This window comes from Bacillus rossius, chromosome 7 (assembly GCF_032445375.1).
Source record: "Bacillus rossius redtenbacheri isolate Brsri chromosome 7, Brsri_v3, whole genome shotgun sequence".
In the NCBI taxonomy this organism is placed as follows: domain Eukaryota; kingdom Metazoa; phylum Arthropoda; class Insecta; order Phasmatodea; family Bacillidae; genus Bacillus; species Bacillus rossius.
This window is the reverse complement of record NC_086335.1, coordinates 6345001-6370915: the sequence shown is the minus strand read 5'-3', so window position 1 is coordinate 6370915 and position 25915 is coordinate 6345001. Positions and strand designations below refer to the sequence as shown.

Sequence of the window (25915 nt, the reverse complement as noted above, 5' to 3'; positions counted from 1 at the left end):
CTGACGAGACATTACGAGCGGGACTTGGACAGTGGCCTCTATTCCGAGCTTCTTTCTTTAAGAAACATCCTGGCTGACAAACTTCCACCAAAATCTAAACCCAAAGATGTAATTCAATTAATTGTAAACAATGACTTGCAGGAAGCTTTCACATAATCCTTTACGGCATATAAATTGTTATTGACTAATCCAGTTTCAATAGCCTCATGCGAAAGAAGTTTCAGCAAGCTGAAACTCATCAAAAACTACTTGCGATCCACCATTGCCCAAGAACGGTTATCTGGACTGGCAATACTCTCAATAGAAAGTGACATTGCTCGCAACCTATCTTTTGATACAGTTGTAGAGCAATTTGCCGCTATTAAGGCACGTCGCCTGCACTGAAAAAATTCTCAGTTTATGTATACAGTTCTTCTGCAAAAAGAAATTTTCATTTATATCTTATTTTGTGGTATGATCCATAACATATTTTCATTGTAAGATTTAAAAATAAGTACAGTGAAGAATGTTAATTTGGATTTGTTTAAAATAAATTTATTTTCTTGAAGAATATTATTATATGCTAAATGTATTCTATTTCTGCTTTTGAGACTATTAGCACTATTGAAAAAGGGTTAAACATTGTAAAATGTATTAATTGGAGAAATTGGAAAATTGTCAACACGTGTATGTTTAAAATTTACACCAAATAACATGGTCAAATTACTGAAGTATTGATATTAAAAATAAAACTTTTTGTCTATTATTGATTTTTTTTCTTCAATCGCCTAATAATGATGTGGTTGGGGGAGGGGGGGAGATTTAATAACCTCACCCCCCACTTTTTAAGGCTGTGCACGGCACTGGCTGTTACCACTATAAATCTATTGTGAATTTTGTCATGATTAAAAAAACTCATGATCAGTTAGTGTATAACTTCAATTTAAACATTCACAGACATACATCAATTGAAACACAACAATCAGGACTGTTAACAATCATGACAGGAGAGAGGAATTTCACCAGAACACAAAATCATGGATTTTAATAACTTATGTTATGTATTTGGTACATATTTGTTGATGGAGAACCACAGTGGCTGAACAGATGCTAACAGAATTTATCAGTTGTAGGCTAGAAATGATTATTTTATTATTGGTTACTTACATGGTGTTGGTGTCTTTAAAAGGAGAATGGGTTGGGAAAACAGAAATACTTCAATTAATAAATACTTGCAAGCTTTTCAAATTAAAGTTTTCATAAAATGTACATATATTTAGAATTCGTAAGTGTTATTCTTTAGGTTACCTTCTGCTTGAATTTCCATAAAATCTTTTAGAATGAAAGTTTAACTGAAAATTAGAATCGGAATCAAATCTGGCGTCGAAGGAATTTACGGGATCGGAATAATAAAAAAAAAGTGGAATTTAATCCATTCCTAACTGTAACCATTATAAAATACATCCAAAACAAATAAAAAGTTGAAACACACTGGGAACAAGAAGAGGTATAATCTGCTGGAAATGCCAGAGAGTACACGAAACAAGAGGTGGCGGCCGGACTGCGACCGGGCCTCACAGGAAGAACCTGCGTCGACTGGTCTCCATCTCGTGGCGGCGGCCGCTGATGATCCACTCGTACTCGCCCATCTTGGAGTCGAAGGTTCCCTTCTGCAGCGAGCGCAGCTTCAGGGTGAAGCGAGGGCCCAGCTCGCGCAGACGAACCTTGCCCGTCTCCGTGAACTCGTACCTGCACAGACACCACGGCACATTAGCTCACTTCAACACTTGCCCGTCTCCGTGAAATTCTGAAATTTAAAACTATGCTAGAGTTGAATACTTACAACTCGGCTCGACACGACTCGAAATGTCTAATACTTGTGTACACATAACAATTTTTATAATGGCCATCTTTAATTAATTGTTACTTTTTAAATATAAAAAAATTATTTGTGATAAGTAACAGTATTTTCCTGAAGGTCAAAAGTAACTATTTATGTCTTCTAGTGATTTTTTTTTTTTTGTAAATCCAAACTGTTATATTTTTATTCTTATTTATTTTTTCCTCAAATAAATGTGATATTTGTTTTGGAAACCTTAGTTATTTTATTACTTTGTATAAATGTGATCATACTTCCCAAAATACCTTTTTATAGTGTTTTTGTGTACGATTTTCAATGCCAGCACACTCGTTTGTTAAGTTTGCTGTACAAAGACCAATTTGTTTACATTTCCAGTCCAAGGAATCTTGGGTAATTCAGTTCAACACTTTAATGAAGATTTGCATGGGGTGTGTCCATGGTAACTCACGTTACGGTTTGACAATTAATTTGAAGTATATTGTGTTATTATTCTCATTCTAAGACAAGGAAAATGTTTAAAAATGTAAGAAAACATCCATTTTGTATTTATGAAGAATATCCTCAATTTTCATGTACTTCTGATTAATATTGCACTTAATAATAAACCAAATTGTCTAGTAACTCACGTTACATAAAAGGGACATCACATTCTCACATTATATCTCCGATGCTAATTTTCTGCTAATATAGTCAGTTAAAAAATTAAATGCTATTTATCCTGCCAAATATACAGTTACAAATTTCAATCAGTAAAGTTACAGAATCATATATAAAATATAATACCTCAATTGTCAAAATGAAAATGTAAGCATTAACATGTTGGTAACTCACGTTACGGTAACTAACGTTACATTTTGTCTAAATATCAATTTTGGACTTAAAACTTTAAATCACAAATAAAACAAACGAAAAATTAACTAAAGGTGTTTTGTCAATGCATTAGGCCAGGGGTCGGCAACCTTTTGAGTCGGAAGAGCCAAAAATTACAATTTACAAAATTTCAGAGTTTTTAAAGAGCCACAAAAAATTTTCTTGCCAACAATAAATAGTACTTGCATAAATAAAGATTTTTTGATAAAAAAAAACTAATATATTTATTCATAAGAAAAATTTATTCATATATAAGCCTATCTGTTGGGTGGGCCCGTAAGTACTAGTAAACCGAAAACCTCGGGTGGATGGATAGCTTTGAATTGTTAATTTAACTGCTTGATGACATATTGTTTAGTAAAATATAACAGTCGTGGGAAAAAGAACCAGGCTTATTACTGGTTTGTAATAAAAAAATTATTTTCTGTATAAATGACCTGGTGATGCAGTATTTCTGGTACGGAACTAAAGAGCCGCAGCTTCACATCCAAAGAGCCGCATGTGGCTCGCGAGCCGCAGGTTGCCGACCCCTGCATTAGGCCTATTGTATAAATGAGTTGGTATTGTGTTACAACTTATGTAATAAAAATTTCTATTTTCTATCATATCTGTATGCACAGTCTAATCATTAGAAAGAACTACTTTTCTTTAATGTTAATATTTTTCTTGAATTTGTAATGCATCCGCTTTCCTCGCATGACAATTTCTGGACAATGTAAAACTTTTAAAATTTGATTTTCTTTAACAAAAGTGATGTCTTCATCAATTTCAAAAACTTGCTTGCTTTTGTTGACACTCTTAAGAGACATTATCTTGACATCATACTGCTCATAGATTTCGCTTTAACATATTGCCACATATTGAAACTTGATATGCTAGTTTTTCTCTTCACTGAATTCAACAAGAACAAAACTTCCATTTGTTATTGCAACTTTTGAGATGGAACCCACCGGTTAAACATCATCATCATCAGATGAGTTATCTTCACTGTCATATATAAGGTTATAAACCGGAACTCTCTGTGATTTTTTTTCAGAGTTTGAAGGAAAACTAGAAACTGACTGTGAAATTTGTTTGTGAGGGCATAGGTCTTCAAGCATTTCTTTTCCCAAATGATGCAATGTGCTTTCGTAATTCCTGGAACAGTGTCAGCCTCCTCAAATATGCTTTTCACGTCCAGTTGCTTATTCAGCGAATCAATTTCGTCAACAATGTGCAATACAGTGACATTACTGACTTGCTTCGCTAAGCTGCAAAAATCAGAAGCATTATAAATAACACCTTTTCCACTCAACACTGCCTGTCGAACTTGCCTCTTAACAGATCCTCCAATATCGTCTACCGGTCCCTTACCATGTGATGTTCCAAAATAATTCCACATCATTTTCTTCTTGTGTCTCTTTTCAAGAGGCTTCAAGCTGGCAGCAATAAATTTATTCTTGAATTGAGAACTTGGTCCATCTGACCATACTCTGACTTCACTTACTTCTGTGGGAATCTCAACAAAAAACCTGGGCATGTAGGTAACAATGGTATCTTTTGAATGATTTAAATTATCAGAAACAATAACAATAGGGTGCTGCTTTCCTTCATAGCACAGACTACAAGTGAACAAAGATAATTGTGGCTGGTTCCAATGATAACTTTGTATTTCCTGTTGGGCAATGCAAGTGTAATTTTCCGAGAAGTCTACCTGTACCAGTGCAATTTTCTTGTCGTGGTGTGGAGAGGCAGTCTTAGATCGGTCAATTCGATAACTATTAGTTTGTTCCCTTTTTGTGTATGAATGTTTTAGAAATTCATTACAAATACTGTTGATAAATGCTACGAGTGTTTCTGCGCTGTCATCCTCTACAACCTTGTGTAGACCTTCTGGGAGCTCTTTCCAAACATGCCACTTGACATCACATAATGCACCATTCTCTTCTAACAGTTTTGCCATACACTTATGGAGCTTATTTTTACAGTCTTCACAATTACTTAGCCAGCAATCTTCTCTGTGAGGTTGACACAGATATTTATCCCATAAATTTTGAGTGTACTTGGGAAAGCAAGGAAAAGTAGAATGCAAGGCATTTATAGCCAAAATGAAATTTTCTGGGTATTTGCATAAACAAACGTTGTGTGGCAACCTACTGGAATATTTTACATGTTTAGGTCGCAGTTCGCTAAATTTGCTTTTATCAATTATAGTCTCTCTATTCTCTTCGCAAAACAAAGTATGAGTTTCATGAATTGATGAGAAAAGGTGTCGAGTTTGGAGCTTTTGTTTAGAACCATCACTATGCTTTACTGTTGTTACATCTTTCAGACCAGGGGCTAGTCTACTAATGTCATCACGTTCATAAAACTCAATGACTTTACTAATAGTCTCTGAACTTAAAGCCAATGAATTTGTGTGCTTAGTTTAATTAATATTGTTGGTGCCTGAGATGGATCAAACAATTTTTTTACTACATATGCTTTCTTACGTGGTGATTTTGGTAGTGCCATTTTAGCACGTTTAATGGCTTTTCCCGATGAACATGCACTCTTATACATGACACATGGAGAAACTTGACTTCTCTGTCTTTCTTTCTTTAAGCATCTATGTCTAGCTACTCTCTCTTGTTTTCCTTCTTTCTTCCAATCTTATAGCCTCTTGTCTTCTTTTTTGAGCATTGAAAGCTGTTGTTTTTCCTTGTCTCTGACTTTCTTCATTTGTTGTCTCTGATTCTCTTTGTATTCTTCATACTTCCCCTTTTCTTTTAATTTATGTCACCACCTTCTCATCTTTTCTGCTGCACTTAACGCCATGTCTCTATAAAAAATAATTCTGTAACATAAAATTATGTTTTCAGAATAAATTTGCAACCTACATTAAGCCTACCACAAACCTATATACTTTATTAACGAACAAGACCCTATTAACCTTTATTAATGAATCTAAGATGCCCGTCTTGGCTTTGACATATGCTTCTACCGGTCCGGTAATAAAATATTGGAAGGAAACTCTATAGGCAGCAAATGGGTCATGATATTAAAAACATCATTCTAAGGTAAATAGTAACTCACGTTACACAAATGTAAGACTGAAATATTAATTTTGAGGTTATGTAAAAAAATTATTTCAGTCTTGGGGTTACTTGGAACAAATATCTTGCAGTAATTCTGACAGTTCTTTTATGTCATATAAATATTTATCATTTTAAAATTAAAAATGTTTGTTTTTGGTAACTCACGTTACATTGCATGATCTGATATTGATCAAGCATTAAGAATATATACTAAATTCAAATAAATCAAAATGAAATATTTATTTACACTTACATTTTATCCTAGTTATTTTCTTGTTACATCCAGTTATCTTCCCTCTTTCATAAAAGTAAAGATAAATTCAATTACAGATCAGGTTAATGTATGTTAGTATCACTTCAACAGTACTGTGTACTCACAATCAGCTGTTAATAATACAAGTGAACATTTTTCCTGCCGAAAATATCAAGGCAGCCAACATACTCCCATATATTAGCTCTCTGAAAAACATTAAATTGTATGCATAAAAAATATTTTTGAAAAATGTTTTATGTCCACTTTCTTGTGGACAGACCCCATGTTGACTCTGCTATTTTAAGTTATCACGGCACGAGTGTACGGGATGAGGTGCTGAACTGCATCTAATGGTAGTAAAGGGAACAGCACAACTGTACAGCCTGTATTTCAGATCATAAATAAATAAATTATTCCAATGCCAGGACCAGTGGACATGTTCTTCGGGTCACACTCGAAAACCATGGACTGGTCTTCACAACAAATATTATAATTTTTTTTTTTTTTAAAAAAATCATTAAACTCATACAAAATCCAAACACAGAGGGAGAGAGAGAGAGAGAGCCCACCTGTGGTGGCGGAAGAACACGTAGTCGCGCTGGTTGTGGAAGGTGGCGGCCCGGCGGCCGCGGAACTGCGGGTCGTAGTGGAAGAGGGCGGCCAGCATGCGGGACACCGTCGTGCCCAGCTGCGTCTGGAAGTTGTTCAGGATTACCTCCGGCCGGTGAGCCGTCACCTCCTTGTCTCTCTGCAACCGGCAAGCAACCACCCCATCACAGTTACGGCCGGCGTTCCCGCGTTCCCCTCCCACATGTGCGCCCTAATAGCGCAGGCTGGGAGTAACATTCCAGTTTTAACATTACAGAGATTTATAGTAACAGAACTGGTAGGGATCGCTCCCTGTTGTTGAGCTTCGGCACCGACTAGCGGCTGGGGCCACCAACCCAGCATAGTCGCCGCCTCAGCCCCTCTACCGCACTCAGCTGACCAGACAGTTGGCTGTGTCCTGAGCCCTGCTGGCGCCCACATCACGCTGGGACCCCGTGAACCCGTGGTCCGGTGGAGGCCTAGCCGTCCGGGCTAGCACCGGAGCTGTGTGGTCGCTCACCACGTTGACTCCGCACCGGGCTAGGGAACCCTCGGAGCCTGCTCCGAGCGATCGGAGCAGTGGGAGTGGATGCTATGATCACAAGAAAGCCTGTACGCTCCTAGCTCTCGACCAGCTGTCGGTGGACATGCTGCAAGTGCTGTGGCATGAGTCATGGAGCCAGTAGCGTATGCTGACACCCAGATACAACCTTGGCACGCCAGCACAACCAGTGTAAACATAGGTAAACTAGCTTACAACCCACGGCTTCCCTCGTGGCGACTTCAGGATATTGGTAATGTTGCACCACTGTCACACATTTTTGTAAATAATGACAATATTTTCATTTTAAAAAATCACACTGTATATCAGATAATTTTAAGATTTCATTCATAACAGAACTATACAAGGCTGTAAATAGTACCTCGAGGATCGAGGCAGGGTCTACGTGGATGGAATAGGGCTGACACCAGCCAGGGGAGATGACATAGGGTATGACAAGGTGGGAGAAACGGAATTACCCCGGAATAAAACTCACAGGCCATGGCATCGTCCACCACATTTCCCATTTGTAAATATTTGGGTTCGATTCTGCTGGGAATCGAACCCGAGTTCGTCTTGGGCGGGGATACTCTAACCACTCAACCATCGTGCCTCTTGCTGTTGTAATAAGTAATATTCATTAATTTGATATATATAGTTTGAACACGACTTTGTTATAACACTCTTTCAGTGGGTTCAGAGATATATTACATTGACAAAATCACATTTAACTATTTTTTTTTCTTTCAATTTTTGAGACAGTCTAATTTAATATTTAATAAGCACACTGTCATTTAACTCTAATTTATATGTCATCTCTGACATTTACACTTTAATTTGATTTTATTATATAAAAAATTAAACTACCCCCTTTTCCACTTCATAAAGACACCTACATTATTTGAAGATTTTTGAAACAATCACATCTGAATTTTAAATGTATAATACAGATGTCAATTTTCTTATCCTACATGTAAGCAGATTAATAGTTATGCTTAGTCTTAGTACTAATAAAACAAATTTCCCAAAAAAAAATATATGAACCCTCACACTCTACTAGATTTGTTTATATGATTTTTTTATAAACCAAAGCTGACTAACTTTTCACCCTCTTTTGAAGGTTATTCTTTCTCAGTTCTACAATATTTGCCCTTGGTTTACTACCTCTTGCTTGATTATCTTCGGGGATTAGATTTTTATTATTAAACCAAATTATATGCAACATGAGAACACATGAATATGCTCATTATTACAAATCAATGACGAGTACTGTAAGATTCACTCACATATTTTTTTATTATTTTTTAACATTTATGTATGGTATTTTAAACTTGTATGTTACCTTACAACATTAACCACTATCCAATTATAGCCAGTCACAATGAAAGCAATCGAGAACCAATTGTCAACATTCAATAAATTTCATAGTCTCATAGTAATTTTTGCAAAATTTTCACGGTTTTCAGCTCTAGGTGTCATGTGCCATAAAACCACTACTACTATTATAACTGGGCGAAAAACTTAACAGCTAACTATTGAAGTGCAAATTTTCATTTGAAAAAATTGTTAAGATAACGCCTCGTTCATAATTCTTAATGTTAAATATCTTTGACACCATATTTCTTTCAACACAATTTTCCTCCTAATCTTTAATTTCTTTGAAGCAGCTCTAGCGTTCCAGCAAGATAAAATATGGACAAGTTTTAAATATAGTCATAAGCTTTTAAACACAAATAGTTTCATAAAAACTAATCCAGTTATTTAAGCGTGATCTCGAACAAAGACATGATAAATGCACCAAGCGATAGCGCATTTCAAATTTAAGGCAACGCCATCTATTCAGAAAACTTATAACTAAACTGTTATTAGTGCCTTTACTTTTCTCGCTTCACAAAGTTTACGAGCTTCACAAGCAGACAAGTCTCGCCAAGAAGTGTTAAAAAAAATTGGTTATATTGGCATTTCTCCAGCTGCCGTCACCTTATTTAAATAAAATTCAGTATATACCAGTTTTTAAGACTAATTGTAAACTTGCAAACACAAAGTGTTTAATCAAAATCAGTCCAGTAGTTTTTGCGTGATTCTCAAACAAACAGTTACAGCTTTATAATAGTATAGATTAGTGGTGCACCAATGCGGATACCGATTAATTGTAATAGGAAATTATGGGTACTTACTGATTAATCGTAATCGGCGATCATCTTAACGATTACTTTGCCGATTATCTATGTCCCGGCGTAATTAATTAGGTTTTTACTGTGTAATATTTTGTTACACATTTTAGGATGAAATACGGTAATATTTGTATATCTTACAAAATTCATCTAACTCCGTCAGATCTTGATCACAGATATTTCGTTAAGTTTAATAAATCTCATTGCCTCGAACAATAAAAAATACATTTTTCCTACACGTTTATTTACGTTTCGTCTTTTGTTCTGACTTTTGTTTAGTGGCCTTGTACATTACCTATAGCCAGAGACATCAAATAGATGGCACGCAATAAAAATACCACAAGCAGTTGCAGTGGATTCTATGACAATCAATCTTTTCGAGTCGTAGTAGCGGTTCAAAATCGCTGTCCCGACACCTTCTAGAGTTTATCACTGCGTTTTACCAACTCGTTATGGGCGTCTTTGGTAACATTATCCGTTGTTATGTTATTTGTATGTGACGTGAAAAGTGAAAAAGTATTTATAATTTTATATATTCAGTCAAAATAAATAAAATCACATGTGCTAGAATTGGTTTTGTGTCATTTTTATATAATTATAGTGAGATGGCGAGTAGGGAGAAAAAAAGTGAAGTGTGGAAACATTTTTCTATAAACTCAAGTGAACAAAATAAAGCAACATGTTTACATTGTTAAACGGTAATTTCTCGTGGTGGTGTTGGTAGTGGACTGACCAATCACCAGGGATATATGTACTTCTATTAACCTATAATATCACATCAAGCAAATGCATCCTGATAAATTAGTGGAGAAGTGTGCTAATGTAACCACAGATGATTGTGATACAGATGGGGTTCCAAGAATAGTAATGAAATTGGATCAAACAAAAATAACAAACATCATGGAAAAGAAAATACCGTACTTTTTATTTATTTATTCAATTTTTGTTCTGTAGATCCCATATGGAGGTAAGGACTACGGGATATAGAAAAAGTCAATTAATACAAATATATACATATATACAAACATGTGAATGACCCAAGAGCATTAGAACTGACAGTTTATAGCTGAAATGATTTGTGAAGATATGCAACCTTATGTGATAGTCGATAATAGATGCTAATGAGTTTATAATTCTACTACAGTTAATGGGGAAAAAAATGGTGGGAAAAAAATTAGATGATGGAAAAAAATTAGATATAATTTATTTTATATCACATATTTAATAACATACAGTTTTTTTTTTTTAGCATTTATAAATTTAAGCTTTTAAAACTGTCCTGCTGTTTTCATATGCTTTTATCAATATTTTTTTATATTCCAGTAAATAAATTAAAACAATTTTACAGTACTTTAAATGTCGCTAACCAAGTTCTAATAAAAATTATGGATCTTAAATTTCAATTCCCTTGAATGAGCACAACTGATTTTGTTCAGCCAATAATGCAATATTAAGACATACACATAGGCCTGAATTTATGTTGTTTTTACAACATGTAATAAAGAAAATGGATTTTATCATGGAAGAGTTTGGCACTGAGGACATTATGGTCACCGTTTTTCTATCCATGCTACACAAAAAAAAATTGTTAGCTTACTATTTCAAAAATATTATTAAATTCTTGTAGTTTCCATCCTTGAAAATCTGACTAAAGTGCTCAGAATGTCATTAATGTGTCGGACTTGTCTAATTACATCATCAAATTAGAGCTAAAGCCCTAAATAGTAAATTCATTGAGTGGAGACTATTCCATGAAAAAAGTCTGACAATGGTACGTTTTACAACCATAATCATAATTCCTTGTCTATTCCATTCATCTAACAAACCATTAAAATGATTTTTTCAGTATTTCAAATTTATCTAACCTGACCAAATTTTTGAACAACAGATTTTTACAATATATAAATTAGCAAACCATTCTTTTAGTTGCAGGTAATAAAAAAAAAATACTAAAATTATGTTTTAAAAAAATAATCACAATTTATCACAACAGACAGAAAGCTATCGTTACAAGTGGCCGGCTAGCTGGCCCATTAGCCCGCGGCTGGGGCATTGTCCGTTACTGCTACGTGCCTAACTCTATTAGCTATCACCTCTCGCTACCCCCGTCCACAGAGCCGCTGCCTTTCTCAACACTTTCTCACTGAACCAAGTGATTGTGATATGCAATCCCCAGAGAAGGCAGCGGTGTTGACTGTATCTCGGTGAATCAGACTGACCTTCAGCTCTGCCATGAGCTTGACGTTGCTGAGCCGGAAGTTGGCAGTCGGCCCGTCGGGCAAATGGATCAGCAGCAGGCCGTCTGAGCACCGTCAAGAAGCATTGCCACAGCCCACTACTGCACTCACAGCACTCGCAACCACTGCCCAGTTGTGCACCACTGCACTCACTACAGTCGCAACAACTGCCCAGCTGTGCACCACTGCACTCACTACAGTTGCAACAACTGCCCAGCTGTGCAACAATGCACTCGCTACAGTCGCAACAACTGCCCAGCTGTGCACCACTGCACTCGCTACAGTCGCAACAACTGCCCAGCTGTGCACCACTGCACTCGCTACAGTCGCAACAACTGCCCAGCTGTGCACCACTGCACTCGCTACAGTCGCAACAACTGCCCAGCTGTGCACCACTGCACTCGCTACAGTCACAACAACTGCCCAGCTGTGCAACAATGCACTCACTACAGTCGCAACAACTGCCCAGCTGTGCACCACTGCACTCGCTAGTCGCAACAACTGCCCAGCTGTGCACCACTGCACTCACTACAGTTGCAACAACTGCCCAGCTGTGCAACAATGCACTCACTACAGTCGCAACAACTGCCCAGCTGTGCACCACTGCACTCGCTACAGTCGCAACAACTGCCCAGCTGTGCACCACTGCACTCGCTACAGTCACAACAACTGCCCAGCTGTGCAACAATGCACTCACTACAGTCGCAACAACTGCCCAGCTGTGCACCACTGCACTCGCTAGTCGCAACAACTGCCCAGCTGTGCACCACTGCACTCACTACAGTCGCAACAATTGCCCAGCTGTGCACCACTGCACTCACTACAGTTGCAACAACTGCCCAGCTGTGCAACAATGCACTCACTACAGTCACAACAACTGCCCAGCTGTGCACCACTGCACTCGCTACAGTCGCAACAACTGCCCAGCTGTGCACCACTGCACTCGCTACAGTCGCAACAACTGCCCAGCTGTGCACCACTGCACTCGCTACAGTCGCAACAACTGCCCAGCTGACCACTGTATCATTAATAATGTGAATATATCCTGATAGAAGTTGGTTTGATTTAGGACATTACTTTAAAGGACGGGTGTGTTTCCTGGGCAGTTTAATTTTAGAGAATATTTAGCATTGGTTTAAGTGCAAAATAAAAGGTACCTCAAGAAAACTGTGTAATCAGTGAGAACGTAAATATTAGGTTTCACTGTAGTTGCCCAAGGTCAAGATGGTTTGACAGATGCTTTACTGTTGCTGCTGATGAGAAGTAAGCTTCAGCAATTTAAACCAAAACCAAATTATACTCAAACTTTTTAATCACCAGAAAAAAGTTGTAAAAATCTACAACACAATAAACAGATACATGAACAAACAAAGAAACCAGACTGCGGCAAAATATACTGACTAGTGTTGGGAAGAACCGTCAACATTTAACAGACTGATAGTTTTATATGAACCTGCAAAAACATTTTTTTTAAGGAAGTCTTTTTAGAAAAATTTTGTAAAACTAATCCAGCAAAATAAATAAAAATGAATATGATGATGAAGAGAGACCTTGCAGTGAAGGAGATAACTAACACGACCTTGCCAGAGCCAGCACAAAGGATACTCGGTATCTTCCTGTCCTCGTTGATGATGACCACGTCCGTGTAGCCGCGCTCCGTGCAGCTCTGCACCATCTTCTTGACGCTGGCACGGTTCCTCTTCAAGCACACGGAGTTGGGGATGATGCGGCACAGCTCACGGCCGAAGCGACGCACTTTCTGCCGTGACACAACACAACACTCGCTCTTCTATCAATACACCAACGCTATCATCGTTGTTCCAGCTGCAGTAAGAGCGTCAGCATATATCCAGCTTATCATTACCGTCATTGCCGTGCACTTAATAAAACAACAGTTTTACATTTAGCCGTACGTGGCTCCGTGTGCCTGAAGTAACTATCGCATGTAAATACACTGCTGCCCAAAGCGGAATGCCCACATCTGCTGCAAAACCAAAATTCAAAACACAATCCAAAAAAACAGGGGTTGTCGGCAAAGTCTGTTTACGGATGATAATTTTACGTGATAACGTCATACGAAAACGTTGATGAAAAATTGCATACTTTTTGATTCTCAAATATTATTTACAGTTTTTGCACATTTAATTTAAATAATTTGTTTAGATATAATCACGAACAATTAGTTATAGAAATAAACTGAAATCAAATCAATGTCAATAAATTGTTAATGTGAAGTGACGAAATTAGACAAATAAATAAAAACTTTTAAATTGCTGCTTTTAAAAAGCCCGCCTTAACCTGTTTGATATTATATAAGATTTTCTCACACGTTGGTTGGCCGGTTCTTGCATGCTCGGCTCAGGTGGAACGTGACAATGAGTCATGCTTTTCCGTGCGTGCAGCCGGCATTCATCGATTTATAAGACGTTATCACGTGAAAAAAGTTTAATCACAGCACATTTATTTAATATTTTCTGCAAGCCGCCGAGTCACGTTACTTCAGGTTTTCAAAGTCTGGAATAACATCTGACCTCTTATATTATTTCAATCTAATCTATACTAATAATAAAACTGTTTGAGGCAAAAAGTCTGTACATTAGATACAATGATGGAGAAAATAATAATAATTATAAATGACTATTTACATTATTTATAACTCAAAAATATAATTCTTCAGATTTTTGTGTGTTTGTTCAAGCATAAATCAGATTTTGATGAGTATTTTAATTAGAAAGGTCTTTGGCTAACTTAAAACTAGGCAATATATAATTACAAAAATTCCACCCCTAAGGGGGTGAAAAAGGGGTAAATATGGTTTTACATAATTAATTATTGTTAATTATATCTCTGAAACTAATGAAGCATAAGAAAAGATATTTGGTACCAATAATTAACAACCACCCACAATATTAATATTTTACACAATTTAAAATCTACGGGATGAAAAAGAGGTACTGTATGTATTAAAGATTAATAGTTATATCTCCAAATTTAACTAAGCATTGTGAAGCCAATTAATCACAGAAAAATATAGGTATTAGATATTAAATTAATTTCAGTCATAGACTAATAACATTAGAATTTTAATCAAGACTTTGCAAAAATGAATTTTTTTCATAGTAAACTTTTGCTCTATAAAAACTGTTGTAAATTGCAAAAGAAACTTATTTCTTTGGGTTTGATTATTTATGAATTGTGCTAGTATGTAATAAATAAACAAGAGAAGAATATTTGGTTCCTTTCATAACATTTAGTCAGAATATGTTCATTACTGAACTACGCAGGATGTTAATGATTTTAGTTTGCAATTTTTGCATACATTCTGCCACTATATGCAAGTTTTGAGTTTAAAATACTGAGGAATTATGTTAGGAAATGAATGTATATAATTTTTTTTTTGCTTACATAACATCCAAAAAAAATTAAACGAACATTCCATTTGGAGTTCCATTCTTTGAACTTAACTAATGTCGGTAGTTTTGAAATCTGGATACATGAAACTACTGAATTCTACAATTTGCAGAACTTTCTACAATGCATTGTGGCTTCCACCACAATGATATGAAATCTTTAAGAGGAACTACTGAATTCTATGGGTGAATAGTCTCGTGTCGTTAAATAGTTTGCATAACTTTCTATAATGCATCATGGATTTCTACCACAACAGTCAGCAACCAGTGAAGGAACTACTGAACATCTCTTGAGGACACCTTACCGAAGAGGATTGAAACCTGTACGAAAGATGTTAATCTACAAAAACACCTAAGTATTATATGTACTGGTGATGACCAAACGTTTTATCCAGAGCGTATACTAGATGATTCTAATTAGTGATAAGATTGATAACATTCAAATTTAACAATTTGCTAACCAAGTTGTAACTGTTCTCTATAACATTATGTTAATCATTTGGTTTTTTCCCCCCTTGAACAGACTGAGTGATTTACTATTAGCTATTACTTGTTTTAAATAAACTCAATACACAAGAATCAAGGGCTTTCTTTCATATTAAAATTACTGCTCTAAACTGCAAACAAGTCTGCAGTTAACATTGTGCATACAAATTTGTTAAGTTTTGAGCTAGCAGGCTACAATATAATTGAAATTTAAATGTTATCGAGACCAACTTCATAGAAGTGTTCATAGTTATCACGGAAAATGGCTCTGCAGAGCTATAGAGGTAATTAATTCTATTGTGAAGTTCTGCGTCTGCTTTTATTTTGAATGGTAACTATTACTCTGATAACTTCATTTTATCAATTTTTAAATATCTATGTTTAAAAATAAATTACTTCCAGTCAGGATACTTTGGATGTTGCGCTCACACTCATTAAAGTTTGTTTACGGTTCTCAATGTCAAATATTTTGACAACCTTGCAAGGGTAGTATTTTACCGTAAATTATTTTGGGTACCAATAATAAACGTACAAAAACTACCAACCATAATTTTTATATTTTGCAAAATTCAAATCCTAAAGGGTGAAAAAGGGGTAAGTTTTTAAGATTAATAATCTTATTATGGAACTACTAACTATGTATAGTTTATATTAATAGAAATAATGATATTAAATATATCATATTAAGCCTCTAAGAGGAGCAATCAGTTTCTTTAAGTAATAATATAAATATTAAAAATAATAAAAGTAGTGTTTCTGATATGTAATTTGACTCTCTTACAAAACTCTACTAGTGATTTCAATATCTATGAATGAATAGAATTTAAGAGTCATAGTGTTTAAACAGTGTTGCAGCGAAAGTTACTTGAAATTAAAGAAAAATTGTTTAAAATTATTTTACTAGTATCTGAACTTGTGTTTCAATGGTGACAATGTACTTATTTACATAAACATTCAAACTTACATTGCACAAGACAACTATTCTCACCTTACACGTATTACAGTATATCATCCGTTAGTGATATCATTGGTTTTATTTATTAAATGATCTCTCTGGTATTTGAGTCTTTAATTTAATTTCAAATAAACTCAACATCAATAAAGTAATACTTTTTGGTTCGATTAACAAATTTGACGATAAATTACAACTTGTTATTCAAATATCACTATTTTGTTGTTTTTAAAAAAAAAACAATATGTATGCCAACTAGTGCCTCAGTCTTTACTTTAGTGCAAAAGGGATCCTCTGGTCTTGAAACTGATTATTATTGTCATGACTCTATTGGCTCATTAACAATGTCTTTTACTGAATATCAGTTAAATAAGAAAATATCTCAATGAAACAAACTGTGGTTACTTTCTACGACATAACACTTAAGACATCATCATTTACTTATGCAAAATTTCCTTTTGATTAGCTTGTTAGTGAAATAAGATACTTAGTGTGGTAAGTTTTACTCAATTATTAGCAAAGAATCCTTGTTGGGCAACTTCGAATAATTTGGGGTTGGAAGACAAACCTCAGTGATCCATGTCTTGATTTGGAACTGATCGAGAATACATTACTTATCGGTGGTTTCCTTCTGCCTTACTGGTACCGCAATCACCGCGGTATTTCCCTAGTCACGGCTCTGGTTCTCTCCTATTCGTAACGGACGTTGATCGACCCGCGTCGTCGTGGTGGATGCGGCACTCCGGGTCCGGGGTTCGCGTCAGACCGTCATCCTTCCTTCAGCATTGGGGTGATGTGGGCGCTGAACTCGGGTCTCCTAATCCGCAATGTCTCCTTAAGTAGCGGGCATCCTTCCTTCCGCGTCGTGGGACTGATATTCTTCTTTTACTTCGTCGGATTTGAATAAACTCTCAAGTATAAGGCCAATTACTATTGCCTGTATCACGTCGATCTTGAAGTACAATTCGTCAAGGACGGTCACTACCTCTTCTCAAACATCGTAGTGCCGACAAAAATTAAATCATATAAAATTTATTAAATCTCTATTGAAACTCCTTTACCTTAATCTTGAAGTTTTACGACGATCTTTCCATTTAACTTTCTCTATCTTCTGGAGCTTAGCTATAATGAGTCTAGTTCGGATGAAAGTCGAACAAAAACTCAATTTCCAAATTTAAAACAGTTCAATACTCTGTGTCATTCCACATCTAGCTGCCAATGAATTGCGATCTATTAAGTGTTATATCGTAGAGACAATACAGAATTGTAGTAACGTAATTTTTCATTGGTCATTACCAAACAAGGCATTAATAAAATTTTACTCTGAGAAAGTAATAAAATTAAAGTATAAGACAAATTAAAATACTCATAGAGAAAAAGGTTGCAATTAACTTTCATAATAAATATCTATCATAGAGAGTGAAAATAAATCATGTGAAACCAATATTATACTTCTATGGGTGCTTTCTGAAGTACCTCTATAATATCTACAAATTTAAATTTATTTATTTAAGTTTGTAACATACCTACCAACCACCAAGGGTTTTGGCAGTGGGCATAAAACATGTAGACAAAATACAAAACAGAAAATAAAAGACAATAAAAAAATAAAACAGCAACAAAAACCAGAACAATATGGTCGAATTGGCAGTGTAGAGCCTGATAGCAGTAATTTACCAACAACCTCAGCAAGCTGGAGGATCGATTGGAAGCTCAATTATTCGAACAAAACAATGCTCTTGAAAGATTGGCTGGACAGGTGTCAGAAGGCCAGTCGCGTATCGACGACTTGGAGTCGCGGACCACTGTGTTACTAGTTGCTGCTAAAGAAGGGCGACAAGAGATACAGAGACAGTGTACTTGCAATCAGGCAGCACCGCGCGACGTATTACACGAACAGAAAACCCAAATACTGGATTAGAACATGTCGAGGAGGCTACTGCCACCCTGAGTAGTAGAGACAATTCAATCGGTACCGACTGCGCTCAAATAGCAGTAAAAGCAGCCGGTAGCCAAACTGCAAAAATCTGTCAACAAGTAAGAGTTGGAGAGACGGTTTCAAGAACTGAGTTCGGACCAAGTGCTCAGCCAAGCGAAACTCCAGTTCACTCACCTAGGAATGCATTGCTTACTACCCCCGTCCCTGAGCGACTGTCCACCAGTGTTCCGCCTAGCACCACCAATCTAGATCCACCCGGCCCGACGTTGGGCAAAGCAATGACCAAGTTTTCAGGGAAAGATAATGAGAATCCTATTTGTTTTCTAAAAAAAATTCTAAGAATGTGCACTCACTTTCAGTCTAAAGGATTCCGAAAATCTTAAGTGCCTGAGCACAGCGTTCAAAAGCCACACGTTTTATCGATGGGAAATGATTCATCCCACTACCGAGTCATACCAGCTGTTCAGTGAGATTTTCCAACATTATTGTAGTTTTTAGAATCCAGAGCAATCTGCGGGCATAATTACATATGGAACGTTACGATCCGAAAAGGGGCATATCTTCAAAACTTGATGTAAGCTTTTGGACATACGCCATTGCTAAGCACATGTATGTCTGTAGAAGAAAACTACAAAAAACCCAAAAGACAAAAACACAAATTAAGCAAAAAAATTGCTGTTGTCAACAGGATATAAACACCACATAATATTCCATAACAGGAATATGGTCAACAAACAAAAGAAAAACAAAGAAAAATGGACTAAGAGAACGAAAAAAACCCTACAAGTTATGAATTGAACCCCAAAAAAATTCAGCACAACAGTTCAAACAAGACAAAAACACAACAAAACGAAAAGACGAAACAAACACAATAGTTTTCCAAAACAGAAACAAGAGACGTTTCGGGAACTGCTATCTGCTCCCGTCCTCAGGCAGAGACGCACATGGTACGGAAACACAGGTGCGACTGAACAGGGGCTGGAAAAATGAGGGTATTTATCAGAGAATGGACTACATCTTGCTCAGCCAATGGCAGACAAGCTGTCTCCCCATTGGCTGTGCACCATGTAGTTAAAGCGGATTGGTTATGGTAGGTTGAGTATTGGCTATTGTTTTGTGCTGCAGGGATGTTTATCTCTTAATCAAAGGGATCCACATATTTTTTAATTCAATGCTCTGGAGGCTAAAAATATTTTTATTGCTAATAATGAAGGCTGATTCTTTGATTTTCCTTTTTTTATTTTATCGGGTTCCTGTATGTGTGGTGAGGAGTCTTCCCAGAGAATTTTATGGCTATTTTCCCATTCTCTGATAAATACCCTCATTTTTCCAGCCCCTACTCAGTCGCACCTGTGTTTTCGTACTATGTGCATCTCTGCCTGAGGACGGGAGCAGATAGCAGTTCCCGAAACGTCGCGTGTTTCTGTTTTGGAAAACATACATGTGACGTTATAAAGAGTTTATACTGTAGTAACTCTATATGCTTGTTGAACATTATTAATTTCTTACCCTTAGAACTAGTAAATTCAGAAATATGCATTTTATTTTAAATACCAAACTTAACCGTTTTTACACCCCTTAGAGGCAGAATCTCACAAAATTGTAAAATTATTTATTTAATTTGTAATATGCCTTCTAACAGTTTAAAACTTTAGGGGTAGGTACAACATAAAGATAAAAACCCAACATACATACACACACATGCACCCCCCCCCACACACACACACAGCAAATATACTATTATTGCTATTATTAATAGTAAAAGCTTTAAAAGTGAGCTGGTGCAGATAAACTGCACTATTGTAGTTTTTGAGTTATGCCGGTAAAAAAAAAATAAACAAAAAATATTAAACCAGTATTAAAAGGCTATTTCCAATATTAGATTTCAAAATTTAAGCCAGTGTACAGACTTTTTCCCCCTAACAGTTTATTATGAGCAGAGATAATGTTACAGAAAAAAAAACCTTTAGCCAATTATGCATACAAACATTAAACAAAGAACCATTTGTTGAATAGAAGAATAAGCTAAGACTAACACCCATAGACAGGTACTTAAAACCATGATATTGCCCTGAAAGTACTGCAGCATGTTGCGACATCTACCACCACAAATACTTAAGGCTCTGCTTCATTTCTTGGATTTTTTTTTTTCATTCTGGTTCTTAAGAAGAAATGTTAATGTTTCAAAAGTAAGATTATATAAACTAGGTATTTTTTGTACCCAACCAAACTGAGGCAACCCAGACATTAACTTCTAGCAAGCAACCATAATAAATAGTCATGCAACATTTTAAATTATGAATATTTATCTGACATTTTACAAACAGATGTTAACATGCAACACAGATCTCATAACAATATTTGTTACAAAACACAAAATGCAATGCTTAGCAGACACGGGGGTGCCTACCGTGTGAGGGTTGTCGCTGAACGTGACGACCACCCGCGGCTCGTACGTCTTGTTGTAGTACGAGCTGAACTCGTCGTGTGCCAGCAAGTACTGGTACTCCTCCGACTCGCTGTCTCCCAGAGCGTCCACCATCGCCGGGTCCTTCTCCCGGGTGCTCTCCAGGGTGCGGGGCGTCTGGCGGGGCCGGGCCTCCACCCCCTTCCTCTTCTGCTTGCGGGCATCCTTCTTTAGCTGCGCACACACGGCTCTCTTAGCACTGTCCTCACTCACTCCAGCCACCTAACTGCGCTGAGCTGTCCGAGTGTGATCCGGGAAGGTCAGTTGTGACGACCAACGTGCTCGCTGGCGAGTTATCCAGGCAGTGAGTGGTACTCACTCAATCACTTCCACAAAGAGAAGCCAACGAGTCGAAGCCACGGAGAAGAGGAGACACTGTGACAGGTTGGAGGTCGCATTGGACCACAGGGCAAACGAGATCCCAGACAATGAGCAGTGTTTATCCAGGCGAGAACGGCCGGTATAAGACCCAGGAGGACTCGCTGGGGTTTCATGGTCAGCAAGTCTGAGGAGTTTCTTTCTGCTCAGTGTAAACCAGATATAAAAGTGATGTCACTTGAAGCTTAAAACTTGAACTGAAGCAAATAATGAGCTATTAATTTCTGTTTAAAGATGGCTTATTAAAGTAATAATTGGTCTTAGTGTGTAGTCAACTTTAATATTTCATGTGTAGATAACAGAACCGACCTAAGTTTGAAGAGTTTGGCTAGATACAATGGAGGCTAGTCTTTCAGTAATTTTTGAAAGATTCTTCAGTACCAGTAAAACATTATTGTGCTTAACTAATTAATACGAGTCTGTTTATTCTATGTTTAGTTGTTAATTTTATGTTCTTTGTTTCATGACATTGTGTGTGAGAGAATTAGAGGCATTCAGTCAGATGGAAAATATCAGATTTAGAGTAAACATGTATGCTGAACTTATATTGTGAATAATAATGAGGTAAAAATAATTTTGCTTTTAATGTAACTGGTGCTTCTACACCCACTGACTCATTTGAAGTCATCATCGTTGTGGTAACAATGTATAAGAATGGTTCTCTCAATTATGTTTTTACATGGTTTGATGTCACTCCATATCGTCCAGAAAAGTCATGTGAGCATTAGTACTGATATTAGTAAAAACTGCTCATTGACTCTTTAAACCTTAAAATGCATTTAGTGGTTAACGTCTGCATGTTTATTCTCCCTTCCTGCCATTCGCAAGCATAGGCAGGTGGTGTAGTTATGACCCCCCCCCCCCCCCCACACACACACAAACCTAACATACTCTTAGGACAGTTATTGATATTAGGTAGGAATATAAGTAACCAGTAAACAATCCTTTTAATTTCTCATTCCCCAAACCACTTATTCTCATTTCACTATCACCTTTCTCACTCCCACTCTATATTCACACCACAATTACCATTACTGGCCGTAATCACATGATCAGTGAATTTCAGTTTTTTAGCTAAGTGATTTAAATGTCCAAGAATTAAATTCGCTGGTGTGGTCTAGATCCCAATACCATAAGAATATTCGGTACTTACTTATTAATGCCACCGCAGCTACCTTTAAATATTGTGGACGATTTGTTGGGTTAGCATAGCAACTTTTAAAATACTGTGAAATCATGTGAACTTTTGGTTGGGTCAGGATAGCCACATCTTAAATTGGTAATTCCTCAGCAACCATAATAAATATTTTATAATTTTTTTTTTTTAATGTAGCTATACTAACCCAACCAGCCGTCCACAATAGTTAAAGGTAGCTGCGGTGGCGTTAATACATAAGTACCGAATATTGATGGCATCACCAACATGGCGGTGCTGTCGTCAACACCACCCCTGCATTCTCACAGGACAAGCAAGGGTATGTGGAGGTTTTGAGCAGGGAACAGTCACATGCTTGTTTTGCACCAACTACTGTCTTCTATTAAATTTACTTTCAGGTATCTATTTTATACTAGTCCTACCTATTCTAGTATAGGACACAGTACCGAAGTAATATTTCCCACTGTATCATATTGAGTACCTACTATAATCCCGTTCGGTTTAGTATATTTTACAATACGGGGCATTCCATTCCAGATCATCCTGAGGTGTCCACCCCACCATCTCACATTTGGATGAAATTTGGTACATGGTACCTTCAAACAAATATAAGAACCCATATTTTTTTTCATTTTTGAAATACTGGCTCGAATTTGGAATTTAAAGCTCTTCAAAGTTTCTCTGTGTATGGTGGAATGTTATTAATCCGGAACCAAAGTCAAGTGACTCATCCTGATTCAACTTACAATTGTAATAACAGTTATTAATGTATAATTGTGAAATTCACCATATTTATACAGAATTTTACGTAGATTTCAAATATCTCTCGTAAAATGTAACTAAATATCAAGAAGTACATGCAATTTAATTTAAAAGTGAAAAAAATGAATTACCAAAAATTGTTAACATCAGTTGTGTAATCTTATTATAACTTTTTTCTATTTATCTTTACAATCTCAGGCTTGGTAACATTAGAAAAGAGCACCAAATTTGCTACAAAATGGTGACATAAAATTTGTTGATATTTACCTTCCTTCTTTATAAAAGCAAGTTCTTTGTGAAAAAAGTGGTTAAGAAGTTTATAAATCAGTTTTAGTTTACAAAATAATTTGTACATGTAAAAGCAAATATGTATGACAATTTTTATTGCAAAAATTTGGAAATAGTGATTTAGAATTGTTGGAAATGCACATTTAATATACTGTAGGTCTATATATGAAAAATACAAATAAAATGGAGAAGAAAATGTTTAAAGAAAAGTTAAGGTTCAATTAATGTTTCTTCACTCAATCAGTATGCATAATATTGCTTTTTTTTTTTTTTTTGCTTAAATGTAGATGATATAATATACCTATTGCATCATTTAATGTTGTCCAGTGTGTGGGAGTCTTAGGATCTGCTAATTCTCTGTGCACTTCAACAAGTCGTCAGGGATTGTTTAATTGATGACTGTTAATGTTTAAGTGTTGACATGTAGCTGAAATTATTTATTTATTTTTGATAAGTTATTTGCTTTGTATTTTCTGATTGAAGGATGTAAAACTGACAGTTATTTTTCAATCTACAATGGCTACCAGTTTAATATGAAAAGTGTAGTAAAGGTATTTTTATTAATTCTGTGTGTCATGTAAATACATACACAGACAAGAAGATAATACTTAATATTGCTGAACTTCCTGATGGAGAAAAATAAATTCTGCTTTGGATGATAGATGGATTCACACTGCATTCAAATTCAGTATATGTTCACACCACTATGTATCACTCATTAAATATTATAGGGAAGCTTTTAAAAAATGTTTGTGACCCAGCAAAGAAGCCTTGAATTTGAAACATGCTATCGTTTGGTGTGTCCTTCACGCCTTTCCACAAACTGAAGCTGAAGATTGGCCTCCCCAGATTTGTTGCCGCATAACGTTGATGCAGCGAGATTGTGCAACAGTACCCGGCTATGCATCACAGAGCTGGGGAGAAACATTTTCACCGGAGAAGTTAGGAGAGAGCATGGTGATTACTCGCATAACAATAATTCCCAATACTTTGCATTACAATTTATGATGCTGCAATTTTTGCTAAAGTTACAGTGATGTGAAGTCCCAGTGCCAAACAATGAAAGTGGCCATAATTCATTAGCGCACACCACAATTCTCGCATTGTCAGCTCTATGTTGGTTAGGTAACTTATTTTCGATAAAACTTAAATGTCACTAGTAAAAATTCACTTGTCATATTTTATTTCCCTATTCGGAAATCAAGTGTATTAATACAAAATGCCAATGAAAATTATTTTGTAATTTTATAACCGTTAGATACAATAGAAAAATTTTTTTAAGAAAAATTGTCTTCAAAATTACATAAGTACGAAATATATATATATTATTTTACATTTTAAATACAGCTAACCTGACATAACCAAAAATACCATACCCCAAACATAACATTGCCCAAGAAAAACTATACCTTCTTTTTCGCTTGTAGAACTTTTTTTACTGCCTCCCGGCGCCTACGTTTATTTTTTATGCAGTTTAATCTGCTCTCCATTCCCTGTGTAACGTTTCCAGTAACATTTGAACCACCATTCTCAACGTCTTTCACTACACGACCCATTTGAAATACCAAGTGCCTATGTCCACGCCACGTTATTTACAATATTTACAATTTACAGTACAAACAATTCTCACATGGTTGGCCCATATCATAGATTTATAGAAAAGTCTGTCAACTTCTTAAAATCCTCGTTGGCGAGATCTGCACGCTTAGTGAAGCACGCGGGGACCAGCAAACTAAAGGCGCTAATAAAAGAAAAACATTTTCCCAATATACTGCAAGTTCAGCAATTGGGTGGTGATGCCGATGTCGCACTCTCCTCCTATACCGGTTCTCCCACTATGTACCTAAATTTTCTCATAATGCATTCGGAATTTTCGTAATGATCAAATATTGTAGCCCCCTCAGCAAATAGGTATCACTTAAAAAGTGAAATTTACAACATTCTGGCTGGTATTTGTTTTAAAAACATTAAGTATATGTCATTTTAAAACAAATATTATATTCTTTAAAATTTAGACTATGTATGTTGTCTTATCCCTTATTCTGACCTCGGCCAGTAAACCCGCCCCCTTTAGGAACAGACCCCTGTCTGAAAGACATTATACATATATCCTACCTGGCACCTCTATGGGACGTTAGAGCAGCAAGCGTCCATTGATGGGGACAACTGATTTATGAACAAAAAGACTAAATAATTATTGTACCTTTGCCACAATGGATCTCTGGCACTAATTATCTGTCATATGTATTATATAAGGGTTGTAAATATTTAATTAATAATATGCAGTTTGCTGTGATATGTAGAAAAGTGTATTATAATGGTTTCTCACTGACCAATCTGTAAAGCTGGAGGACATAACCATCCAGCAATGATTGACAAGGCAGAGAGTTCTTACCCTTGAGCAATCTGGGTAGTAAATATTTCAGGTGGCAACTTACATTTATTTATTTTCCTGTTCCTTTTCTCCCTCTCACTCCTTCCCTCGTCGCTGGAGCAGCTTTTCCTTCCTGGAGCGGCC

General features: G+C 36.3%; 1 protein-coding gene across 1 annotated transcript; it reads right to left on the bottom strand.

The window, feature by feature from the left end:
• Window positions 1-900: 900 nt before the first annotated feature.
• Window positions 901-25132, bottom strand: LOC134533657 (probable ribosome production factor 1). The gene is made up of 6 exons (XM_063371196.1): window positions 24807-25132; window positions 20757-20987; window positions 13165-13318; window positions 11542-11624; window positions 6589-6767; window positions 901-1728 (listed from the first exon to the last, which is right to left on the bottom strand). The coding sequence occupies exons 1-6, from the start codon at window positions 24951-24953 to the stop codon at window positions 1554-1556; spliced, it is 969 nt and encodes a 322-aa protein (XP_063227266.1). The 5' UTR covers window positions 24954-25132; the 3' UTR covers window positions 901-1553.
• Between the last annotated feature and the right edge of the window lie 783 nt (window positions 25133-25915).